The sequence below is a fragment of the Solea solea genome, chromosome 12, assembly GCF_958295425.1.
Source record: "Solea solea chromosome 12, fSolSol10.1, whole genome shotgun sequence".
NCBI lineage: Eukaryota > Metazoa > Chordata > Actinopteri > Pleuronectiformes > Soleidae > Solea > Solea solea.
In genome coordinates this window covers 1233640-1246017 of record NC_081145.1, presented here as the reverse complement: position 1 = coordinate 1246017, position 12378 = coordinate 1233640, and the positions used below count along the sequence as shown (strand labels likewise).

Here is a 12378-nt window from a genome sequence, read left to right as displayed (position 1 = left end):
AGAGACATGAAGTGGAGTTACCGTGAGGTCGGAGGTGGAGCAGTTTCTGGTGAAGATGAGGTCAAGGTGGTTGCCAGCTTTGTGAGTTGGTGGAGAAGGAGCAAGTGAGAGAGAAAGAGACGAAAGTAGAAGAAGTAGATCGGATGACTTCTCTGACTGGATGTTGAAGTCACCAAGAAGAACAAGTGGTGGGCCATTTTCTGGGATGTTTGAGAGGAGGACATCTAGTTCCCAATGGGCCTGGTGGACGGTAGATGACAACAATGATTAGTTTGACTGGGTGAGTTACAGTTACAGCATGAAATTCAAACGACTGTGAAGAGAAGTGTGGCAGTGGGTAAAGAGTGAAAGTCCAGTTGGGGTTGATGAGCAGACCTGTCCCGCCACCTCTTCCAGTGGATCTGGGTGTGTGGGAGAAGGAGTGGGCGGAGGAGAGAGCTGCAGGGGTGGCTGTGTTGGAGGGTGTTATCCAAGTCTCAGTGAGAGCAAGGAAGTCCAGGCATTGCTCAGTAGCAAAGCCGGAGATGAACTCAGTCTTGCGGGTAGCTGACTGGCAGTTCCACAGGCCCCCTGCGACAAGGTGTTGGATGTGTGTGGAGCGGGTGGGATAGATAAGTGAGGACAGGTTACGGTGATGCTGTGAGTGATTGTGAGGTTTGTAGTATCTATGAGAGGAGACATGAACAGGAATGGAAAAAAGGCACATACTATGTCAAAGGTAGAAAACACGTGCAGACAGGTACTTAGCCTCGTTAGCCTCCTTGTTAGACTCCGGTTTAGACTCCTTTGTCTTTGTCTTCCTGAGTCTTCATCAGACTCCGGTTTAGACTCCTTTGTCTTTGTCTTCCTGAGTCTTTGTCTGAAGAGTCTGCCGCTTCAAAGTCGGTGCTGCTTTTTAAAAGACACCTGATTAGGTGCTGATTGGTTACAGCTGTGTTGGCCACTCTGTGGCCAGTGAAACTTCTCACCTGGTGATGGTGATGGCTCAATAGAAACTAGGTCAAAACAGCAACAATAACAGCTTTCTCTTTGACCTAGCAGACAAAATATCTTTACACAACTTTCACCTTAACTAAACAGACAAGTCAAAAGTCAAGCAACCCAGCTAGATACAATAGCAATTAATGAAATAGCAACCAAATAAGAAAGACCTACAGAAGTGATACTTAGCTTAATTCCAGTAGTTCTATGAGATACCCAGATAGTCCAAATGCACACTGTTGTGGGGTTGTTTTGCTGCAGGAGGGATTGGTGCACTTCACAAAATAGATGGCATCATGAGGAAAGAACATTATGTGGAAATACTGAAGCAACATCTCAAGACATCAGCCAGGAAGTTAAAGCTTGGGCGCAAATGGGTCTTCCAAATGGACAATGACCCAAAGCATACTGCCAAACTGGTTACAAAGTGGCTTAAGGATTACAAAGTCAATCACAAAGCCCTGATCTCAATTCTATTGAAAATGTATGGGCAGAGCTGAAAAGGCATGCGCGAGCAAGGCGGCCTACAAACTTGGCTCAGTTACACCAGTTCTGTCAGGATTTTGAGAAGCTTGTGGAAAGATATCCAAAACGTTTGACCCAAGTCATACAGTTTAAAGGCAATGGTACCAAATACTAATGAAATGTAAACTTCTGACTTTGAAGAAAGTAATAAAAAATTGTCTAAAAAAATCCTTCTCTCATTATTCTGGCATTTAGCAAATAGAAATAATTTTGGTAATCCTAACGAACCTAAAACAGTGATTGTCTGATTTAATGTCAGACATTGAGAAAAAAAGCATATGTGTCTTTTTATATAGTGTATGTAAACTTCTAGTTTCAACTGTATATAACACAACTTATATATAACACAACTTATATACAACACAACTTATGTACAACACAACTAATTTAAAACAACTTATATACAACATAACCTATGTATAACAAAACTTATATACAACACAACTTATATATAACAACTTATATACAACACAACTTGTGTGTGTGTGTGTTCCGTAGGTGGTTCTACAGTAACCTGAGCAGAGGTCAGGCGGAGGATTATCTGATGAGGATTCCCAGAGACGGAGCGTTCCTTGTCCGACAGAGAGAGGGAGATCCAGACGCCTTCGCCATCACGTTCAGGTGCAGCAACACATGAAATGTTCGTTTGTTCAAAAACTACTGAATCTATACTTTTTTAACTTGGCAGGAGAGAGAGAAGAACCTATTTAAAGAGACAGTGATGTGAAAGCTCAGTGGGGACAAGATGAAAAACAGATTAAAAATAAAATATGTCCATTTAAGTCTACGATATGTTAAGAACATGTTCATGTCTTTATCTCACTGTTCCAACGGGAAACTGAGGTTTGTAAACCACTCACTCTCCCACACAAAAATCCATAGAGAAAATCAGTTATTTTAAAGTCACACCACACAGGAGTTGTTGATCCACTGCTCCATCACTAAGTTCTAATGTCTTACTACCACACGAGGCAGCAGTAGACCAGCAGCTCCTGTGTCCCCGCAGCAAAAATCACTGGTTTTCTCTGTGGACTTTGGTGTGGGAGAGTGAGTGGTTTACAAACTTCAGTTTCCTGTTGGAAAGGTCTGTCTCACAGTGAGATAAAGACGTGAACATGTTCTTTAAGACGTCGTAGACTTACACTGATGTAGATTTTATGAGGTGAGTCTTTTGGTAAGGGGCTAAAATCTGTCTTTCTTGACACAGAGTGCAGTCACTTGTATGTGTTTCGTTATCTCATTCATGTAAGGGTTTTAAGTGTTACATTAAAGGGAGGTTTTTGTGATCTTTGGACATGTTCTAACATCCGTCATCATCGAGGTTCTTTGTGTTTCAGAGGCGACGGTAAGGTGAAACACTGCCGGATCAAGAAGGAGAGCAACGTGTTCCTGCTGGGCACCACCTCAGAGTTTGAGAGTCTGGTGGAGCTGGTCAGCTACTTCAAGGTGAAGCCACTGTATCGCAAGATCAAGCTACGATACCCAGTCACCCCCGAGCTGGTCGACCACTTCAGCACCGTGAGTTAATGCTGCAGATGTGATGAATGATGATGTCATGAATCTATGTACCAAGTTTGATTAAAATATGTTAAAGGATTGCAGAGAAATTGGCTAACTTCCTGTTTGGTGACCTCAACGTCATGTTTGATTGGCTGCCACGGCCAAGTGCCTTTGAATTTGAATGCATTCGTGTGGCATGGTCTGAAGATCATCTGAACGATGTTTTGAGAAGATTACACAAAATGTGTGACAAGAGAAGCCTTTGAAAGGTTATGGATAAAATCAAAGATGGCAGAAAAAAACATTAAGGGTGCGTTGAACTCGGCTTGGCCCAAGGGTTCCAGTGATACATCGTTTGTGAAAAACGGATGAACAAGTCAAAAGTTAATGTACATACATGCATGTCCAACTTTGTCCTGTTGATGGCGCTAGAGCTCTCGAGCTTGCGTTGCTTACACAGTATCACCACTTGAACCCAAGTAACGGGTGGTCTGCTGTTAAATTATTACAATATTGGGGAATTATTACATTATCAGGACTAACCTGATAATGTAATAACCTCCTGTTAATGTAATACTTTATTACATTATTGGTCAAAAGTGTATTACATTATTGGGAAATGCACTTTATTACATTATCAGGAAGTTATTACATTATCAGGTTTTATTACATTTTCAATGGAATCAAGTGCAAATTTTTATTACATTATCAGGGATTTATTACATTATCAGGGATTTATTACATTATCAGGTTCTACAACACGTAATATCATATAGAGTATATTGATTAAAAATATAAGGAATCGACACAATGATTATGATATATATGTATGTATGTGTATATACATATATATGTCCACTGACATAATCTGATTGTGTCCACTGAAATAGTCAGATTTTAGCTGCCTACGTAATCTGTTTTCTCCCAGTGAGGAATTTTAATACACTCACTGAAATAATGTGATTGTGTATACTAAAGTAACTGGACTGGTCTAATGGTCTGATTAAAACCAGTGAATTAAAGTTAACAAAAACAGTCTGATTGCACCCACTGAAGTAATCTGATGTAAACTAAATCTGATGAGTTTCCTGTTTTTAAACTGTGACACTGGCAACATTTTTGTTTTTTACGAATAAAATCTACATCAATTTAAGTCTACGATGTCTTTAAGAACACATCCATGTCTTTATCGCACTGTGATTCAGACTTTTCCAACAGGAAACTCAAGTTTGTAAACCACTCACTCCAACCAACACCAAAGCCCATAGAGAAAATCAGTGCTGTGATGTTAAAATCACTGATTTTCTCTATGGGCTTTGGTGTGGGAGAGTGAGTGGTTGGCATAGATATTTTACTTGCTGATTCTTTAGTTTTTCTGTTTGTTTACATGAAAACACAAGCCTGAACTATCCCTTTAAGGTTGAGGTGAGTTGACTTGCTCTGCACTGACAGGAGTTTGTGTTTCACAGGTGAAAGACTGCGCGTCTCTGTACGAGATGAAGACGTACGTGGAGCCAAATGAGATCGAGCAGTCGCTGGTGTGTATTCACCGCAACTGTATCTGTGTGTCATACACGGCAGTCTCCTGACATGAAGTGTGTGTGTGTGTGTGTGTGTGTGTGTGTGTTCTTCAGCCTCAAAGAACAGTCAGAGCTTTATACAGTTACCAGGCGAAGAGGTCAGACGAGCTCAGCTTCACTAAAGGAGCTTTGATACACAACGTGACAAAGGAGAACAACGGATGGTGAGGACACACACACACACACACACACACACACAGAAAATAAAGTACACTTCTTTATGTCGTCTTTCATTTTCATAGTTATTCTTCCAAAATAAAAGACATGTTTTTCAGATGAAGCTGGGCTCGTTTCCCCTGGTTTAGCATGATCATGTACAAAATAACACAACTGACAACACACTGTCCACTCCCTGCAGGTGGAAAGGTGACCATGGTGGAAAGATTCAACAGCTGTTTCCATCCAACTATGTAGAGGAGGTTTCCAACTTTACACAACCTGACACCAAAATACAGGTGACAATCAGCTTGTGACTGAGCCTCAGTTAAACCATGACCTCCTGTCCTCTGACTGAAGCTCATCTGTGTGTGTGTGTGTGCATGAAATCAGGAAATGGAAGACAACCCACTCGGGGAACTATGTAAGGGAATTGTGGACATCTCCAAGTGCAACATCCAAAACTGTGAGTACAAGACATTCAGCTTTCCAACCTAAAGTTAGAGAGTTTAGATTTAAAGTAAAGACGTGAGGTACTGAGACGTAGACTGTGCTGAGACTCTGTGATGTCTACAGAACACATTCACGTCTTTATCTCACTGTTAGACACTTTCTCTGGTCTGGTCCTCTCTCTCTGGTCCTCTCTCTCTCTGGTCCTCTCTCTCTGGTCCTCTCTCTCTCTGGTCCTCTCTCTCTGGTCCTCTCTCTCTGGTCCTCTCTCTCTCTGGTCCTCTCTCTCTGGTCCTCTCTCTCTGGTCTGGTCCTCTCTCTCTGGTCCTCTCTCTCTGGTCCTCTCTCTCTGGTCTGGTCCTCTCTCTCTGGTCCTCTCTCTCTGGTCTGGTCCTCTCACTCTGGTCCTCTCTCTCTCTGGTCCTCTCTCTCTGGTCCTCTCTCTCTCTGGTCCTCTCTCTCTGGTCCTCTCTCTCTGGTCTGGTCCTCTCTCTCTGGTCCTCTCTCTCTGGTCCTCTCTCTCTGGTCTGGTCCTCTCACTCTGGTCCTCTCTCTCTCTGGTCCTCTCTCTCTCTGGTCCTCTCTCTCTGGTCCTCTCTCTCTGGTCTGGTCCTCTCACTCTGGTCCTCTCTCTCTCTGGTCCTCTCTCTCTGGTCCTCTCTCTCTCTGGTCCTCTCTCTCTGGTCCTCTCTCTCTTGTCCTCTCTCTCTCTCTCTCTCTGTGCACTGCATGCTGGGAGTTTGGTGGTGGAGAGCGTGGTGAGTGTGTCTTGAGAGTTTGCGAATTTTCAAACTTTTTTCTTGGTTACTAACCGTGTTGTTTGTATGAGAGAGTAGTGTGTGTGTTTGTGTGTGTAGTTGCGTGTGTGTGTGTGTGTGTGTGTGTGTGTGTGTGTGTGTGGTGTCGGTGTTTCCGTGTTTCACGGTGGAGATGGCGTCTCCTGAGACGCCGTCTCTGTCTCTGAGACACGGAGTGCGGCTGGTGCCGCAGCCGAACACCACGGTGGAGCAGGTGTTGTTGGCGGTAGGAGAGCAGCTGGGACACGGGAACATCTCGTACGCGTCCCGCATGAACAAAGCCGTGGTTGTGTTTTTTAAGGAGGCGGCTTTTGTTCCCCCGCTCATAGAGAGCGGTTTATTTATAAATGAGGAGTTTATACAGGTCTCTCCTCTGGCGGTTCCTTCCACCCGGGTCACTGTGTCCGGGGTTCCCCCGTTCATCCCCAACGAGGCGCTAGTACAGGAACTGAGGCGCTTCGGGAGGATGGCGAGTGGATTCCGGTCTGTGACTCTGGGATGTAAGGACCAGAAACTGAAACATGTCCAGTCCCTGAGAAGACAGGTCTTCATGTTCCTGGACTCTCCCACTCACACTCTGGACGTGTCCTTCAGGGTGAAGCATGAGGAGGGTTTTTATATGGTCTATGCTTCCTCTGGAAACATGAAGTGTTTTGAGTGTGGTGACGTGGGACATAAAAAGATCGCGTGTCCCCACAGACAGAGATCAGCTGTTCAGGTGAACACAGGGGAAGGTGCGACTGCCGGGCTCGGCGCTCCGGTGTCCGTGGCTGCCGGTGTCGGTGGCTCGGATGTCGGCGCTCCGGTGCCCGTGGCTCCCGGTGTCGGTGTCTCGGATGTCGGCGCTCCGGTGCCCGTGGCTCCCGGTGTCGGTGTCTCGGATGTCGGCGCTCCGGTGTCCGTGGCTGCCGGTGTCGGTGGCTCGGATGTCGGCGCTCCGGTGTCCGTGGCTCCCGGTGTCCGTGGCTCGGATGTCGGCGCCCCGGTGTCCGTGGCTGCCGGTGTCGGTGGCTCGGATGTCGGCGCTCCGGTGTCCGTGGCTGCCGGCGTCGGTGGCTCGGGCGGCGGCGCTCCGGTGTCCGTAGCTGCCGGCGTCGGTGGCTCGGGCGTCGGCGCTTTGGTGTCCGGCGCTGCCGGTGTCGGTGGCTCGGGCATCGGTGCTCCGGTATCCGTGGCGGCCGGTGTCGGTGGCTCGGATGTCGGCGCTCCGGTGTCCGTGGCTCCCGGTGTGGGTGGCTCGGATGTCGGCGCTCCGGTGTCCGTGGCTCCCGGTGGCGGCGGCCTGGTGACGTCGCAGGTGTCAGCTGAAGCTGACGTCAGGGAGGAACAGGCTGAGGCTGAAGTTGACATCACAGATCAGGTGAGTGAGGCAGAGTCAGATGTTGCCTCTCTCACTGACAGTGTGTCACAGAATGTTGATTTATATTCTCTGGAGGAGATTAATCTGTTCTTAGACGAAACCTTTGGAAAAACAGTAAATGTGACTGACTATTTCCCCGACACAGGGAAGTTTATAACTTCTGCCACCACCCTTCAGAAGGTGGTGGGCTTAGACCTGCTGAACGAAAAGAAAAGGTTTCGTTTAAAAAAACTTGTGACAAACCTTCGCAAAAACTCCAACATTGCGAACGTGAAGAAAAGGAAAAAATTGAAAGCGTCAAAATGAAAATAATCAATTATCACTTGGTGTTTCTTTTTTTCTGGGTTTTACTGTTCTGTCTTTTCTTTTCCATCATGAAGGTCTTGAGAGCGGCCACTTTAAATATCAATGGAGGTAGAGACGCACTTAAAAGAGCTTTAGTCTCTGAAACCTTTACACAGAAAAAACTGGATGTCATTTTTCTCCAGGAGACACATAGTGATAGTGGGAATGAAGTAGACTGGGCTTTATGGTGGAGAGGACAGTACGTCCTCAGCCATGGCACCAATTTCAGTGCTGGAGTGGCGTTTTTATTCTCTCCCCTTTTAAATGTTAAGATTATTTTAAACTCAGAGATTATCAAAGGCAGAGTTTTAATGGTTAAAGCTGAACTGGAGGGTCACACTTTTAATCTGATTAATGTGTACGCACCAAACCAGGGCTCTGAGCGGGGAGAAGTTTTTAAAACTCTCCAAGAAGAAATAAATAAGCTTGACAACAGAGAGTGTGTGATTTTAGGAGGAGACTGGAACTGTTGTACAGATGTGACTCTGGACAGAACAGGAGAGGAGTCACACTTCCAGTCGTCCTTGTTTTTATCTCAGCTTGTAAAGAAGAGTCACGTGGTGGATGTGTGGAGGATGAAACACCCTGACGTCAGACAATACACGTGGGTGAAGATGTCAGATGGTCGAGTCAGTGCTGCTCGTCTGGACAGATTTTACCTTTCTGATGTTTTTACTGCACGTGTTTTTAGCTGTCAGATCCTCCCTGTGGTTTATTCAGACCATCACTTAGTTTTAATGGAGCTGGTTTTATCTCACACACAGAAATCCATCTCTTTCTGGCACTTTAATGTTAAACTGCTGCAGGATTTTACTTTTTGTGAGAATTTTAAGTTGTTCTGGGAGTACTGGAGATCCAAGAAGGCGGATTTTAACTCTTCTAGTCAGTGGTGGGAGGTGGGAAAGGCCCAGATCAGGGTCTACTGTCAACAGTACTCAGCCTACTCCACTGTTAAAACTCAGAAAGCTGTGCAGGAGTTAGAGGAGGAGATCAGGGACAGGGAGAGTGTCTCTGTCTCACACAGTGACTCCCAGAACATTTTAATTAAAGAAAAAAGAAAAGAGCTGAGCTCTCTTTTAAATGAAAGAGCTAAAGGAGCTCTAGTCCGAGCTCGTTTCATCAAACTCCAGGACATGGACGCGCCCTCTTCCTTCTTCTTTAACCTGGAGAGATCTGCGGTCGAGAGGAGGAGGATGGTGTGTCTCCGTCTTCCTGATGGAACAGTCACCACAGAAGCAGCGCAGATGAGGAAGCATGCAGTGGACTTCTACACAGAACTGTTCAGGGCGGACAGTTGTGATGAAGCGGCTGCTGCAGAGCTTCTCCATCATCTTCCTCAGCTCACTGTCGGAGACCAGGAGGTGCTGGACCGTGACATCAGCCTCGATGAGGTGACCTCTGCTGTGTTCCAGATGGCATCAGGGAAATCTCCAGGAGTGGACGGTTTACCTGCTGACTTTTTTAAACACTTCTGGAATATTCTGGGACAGGACCTACTAGATGTTTTTAAAGAGTCTTTTAAAAGGGGGACACTTCCGTTTTCCTGTCGGCGTGCGGTCCTCTCACTGCTCCCCAAAAAAGGAGACTTGACTCTTTTAAAGAACTGGAGGCCAGTGGCTCTTTTATGCTCGGACTATAAAATTTTATCAAAGGTTTTATCCAACAGACTGAAAACATGCCTGGAGTTTTTAATCGGTATAGAACAGTCTTACTGTGTCCCGGACAGATCCATGCTGGACAACCTGTTTTTAATGAGGGACGTTTTTGACATTTGTGAAATGGAGGGGTTGAAGGCTGGTCTGGTCTCTCTTGACCAGGAGAAAGCGTTCGACCGCGTGGACCACAACTTCCTGTTCTCCACCCTGCAGGCCTTTGGTGTTGGTGGGAGTTTCCTGTCCTGGGTGCAGCTGCTGTATTCCGAGGCATGTTGTGTGGTGAAGGTGGGAGGAGGCTTGAGCAGTCCCATTCCAGTCAGGAGAGGGATCAGACAGGGCTGCCCCATCTCGGGACAGCTCTACAGCATCACCATTGAGCCCCTTCTGTGTAGGCTGAGGAGCAGGCTGGGGGGTCTGGTTCTGGCCGAGCTGGGCCAGAGTCCTCCAGTTGTTGTGTCAGCCTATGCAGACGACGTCAATGTTTTTATTAAAGACCAGAGAGACGCTCAGGAACTAGAAAGTAGCCTGTCGCTATATGAAAGAGCGTCTTCTGCCAAAGTGAACTGGGGGAAAAGTGGGGCCTGTTTGCTTGGTCGCTGGGACCCTGGTAATCTTCCTGGTCTTCCAGGTAATCTCCAGTGGGGGCGGGGGGGCATCAGGGTTTTGGGGATCCACTTAGGCAGTAGAGAGGTGCAGAGACAGAACTGGGTGGGAGTGCTGGACAAGGTTGAAGCTAAGTTGTCTAAATGGAAATGGCTGCTCTCTCAGTTGTCATACAGAGGCAGAGCCCTGATAGCTAACAACCTGGTTGCCTCGACTCTGTGGCACAGGCTGGCGGTTCTGACGCCACCATCGGGGCTGTTGGAGGAAGTGCAGCGGCTCCTGGTCAACTTCTTCTGGTCTGGTCAACACTGGCTGAAGGCATCGGCCCTGTACCTTCCTGTGGCAGAGGGGGGACAGGGACTTATTGACACTGTGTCCAGAACCACTGCCTTCAGGCTGAAGGCTGCACAGAGGCTGCTGTACGGCAGCAACCTCTGCTGGTTCCCCACCGCACGGATCCTGCTGAGGAGAGCCGGACGTCTGGGGCTGGACAAGCAGCTCTTCCTAATGGAAACCTTTTTACAGTTCTATGATCAATGCCTGGCAGACACTAACCACCACCAGAACTCCTGACCCCACACCCGGAAGGTGGTTATATGAGGAACCAATTTTCTTCAACAGGTTTCTGCCACCACACACACTGTCTTCTGCCACCCTCAGGACTAAGTTTGTTGAGGCTGGAATAATAAAACTGGGTCATCTCGCCAAAGCCTCCCAACATGAACTCTGTGAGATCACGGACATCAGGTCTTCCAGAGTTCTGCAGAAGATTGTGGAGGACGTCTGGCAGTATCTGTCTGCGCCGCTCAGAGCTTTCACAAGGAACCGTACTCTGACTGACCAATGGGATGATGACTGTGAGTACGTATTCCCCTCCCTGTCTGTCAGTCCTGCTGTAGACGGGTGGACAGAACAGCGTGGGCTGCTTCTGTCTCTGTTTTCAGCGCCTGTGACAAGAAGCAGCTCTATCTAAGCTGCGTGAAGGTTCTGAACCTGCGCTCGCTGGCTGGTGTCCTGGAGTCCAGGTGGACCCGGGTGTTTTCTGCGGGAACTGTCTCTGAAGGTAACTGGAGGCTCCTGTATAAGCCCCCCGTTGAGAAACGGGTGGGGGACCTCCAGTGGAGGATCATACATGGAGCAATAGCTACAAACAGACACATAGCTCGCCTTGATCCAAACACTGGGGAGGGATGTCCCTTCTGCCAGCGGGGGGAGACCCTGGAACATCTGGTGCTGCTCTGTCCTCGACTGGAGAGCTTATTTAAACTACTGCATGAGTGGGTGGAGCCTCTGGGGTTAGCTTTTGCTTCCCCTCTCTTTGTCTTTGGCCCTAAGTACAGAGCCAGCAACAAGCACACCCTGGTTCTGGTCAACTTCCTGTTAGGAATGGCCAAGTTGGCAATCTGGAGGACCAGGAGGAGTCAGCTGTCTGGTCAGGGCTGGACCGATGTGGTCCAGAGCGTGAAGGGCCTGGTGGCCACTCGTCTTAGAGTGGAACACGCCTTCTGTACTTTGACTGGGCAGCTGGACGCCTTCAGGTCTCAGTGGGCAATCAGACAGGTTTTATGCTCACTGGCAGAAGACGGTTCACTGGTCCTTCATTTTTAACTGTGTGTGTGTGTGTGAGAGGGTGAGAGTGTGTATGCGCGTATGTGAGTAATTGAACATCTGTTTTCTTTTTGATCGCTCGATTGTTTTTGATTGAGTAATTAATTAATTAATTGATTGGTTGATTAATTGATTAATCACTTAATTGGTTGCTTGTGATATTTATATTTTTATTTATATTTATTATTCATCCATACCTCTACATTTGTCAGTAACTTATTTTATGTTAAATGGAAAAATAAATGTTGTGTTAAAAGTCAAAAAAAAAAGTCTCTCTCTCTGGTCCTCTCTCTCTGGTCCTCTCTCTCTCTGGTCCTCTCTCTCTGGTCCTCTCTCTCTCTGGTCCTCTCTCTCTGGTCCTCTCTCTCTGGTCCTCTCTCTCTGGTCCTCTCTCTCTGGTCCTCTCTCTCTCTGGTCCTCTCTCTCTGGTCCTCTCTCTCTGGTCCTCTCTCTCTTGTCCTCTCTATCTCTGGTCCTCTCTCTCTGGTCCTCTCTCTCTTGTCCTCTCTATCTCTGGTCCTCTCTCTCTGGTCCTCTCTCTGGTCCTCACCCTCCGTCTCTGTGCCTCTTCCTTGTTTCCAGTGAAGAGTGGTAAGAATGGGAAGCCTCACGTGCTGACGCTGCAGGACCTGGAGCAGGAGAGTCTGCAGTTTGACCTGGCTGCAGCTTCTGTGGAGGAGCTGTTCGAGTGGTACAAGGTGACCTGGGACATTACTCAGAGAGAAATCAGCAAACAGTACAGCAGGGAACAAGAGGTGAGAGAAAACCAACAAAGCAGTGAAGTGTCAGCATCAACAGGGAGTGGCTTCTTTTTTCTG

At 47.2% G+C, this 12378-nt stretch overlaps 1 protein-coding gene across 1 annotated transcript in view; it reads left to right on the top strand.

Annotated features, from left to right (window-relative positions):
- Positions 1–12378, top strand: part of plcg2 (phospholipase C, gamma 2) — a 43158-nt gene that overhangs the window by 19404 nt on the left and 11376 nt on the right. Inside the window, exons 21-27 of the mRNA XM_058645088.1 lie at positions 2005–2127; positions 2844–3024; positions 4476–4544; positions 4641–4750; positions 4945–5041; positions 5136–5208; positions 12143–12315. Coding sequence (XP_058501071.1) covers positions 2005–2127; positions 2844–3024; positions 4476–4544; positions 4641–4750; positions 4945–5041; positions 5136–5208; positions 12143–12315 — 826 coding nt within the window. The remainder of the gene's footprint in view (positions 1–2004; positions 2128–2843; positions 3025–4475; positions 4545–4640; positions 4751–4944; positions 5042–5135; positions 5209–12142; positions 12316–12378) is intronic.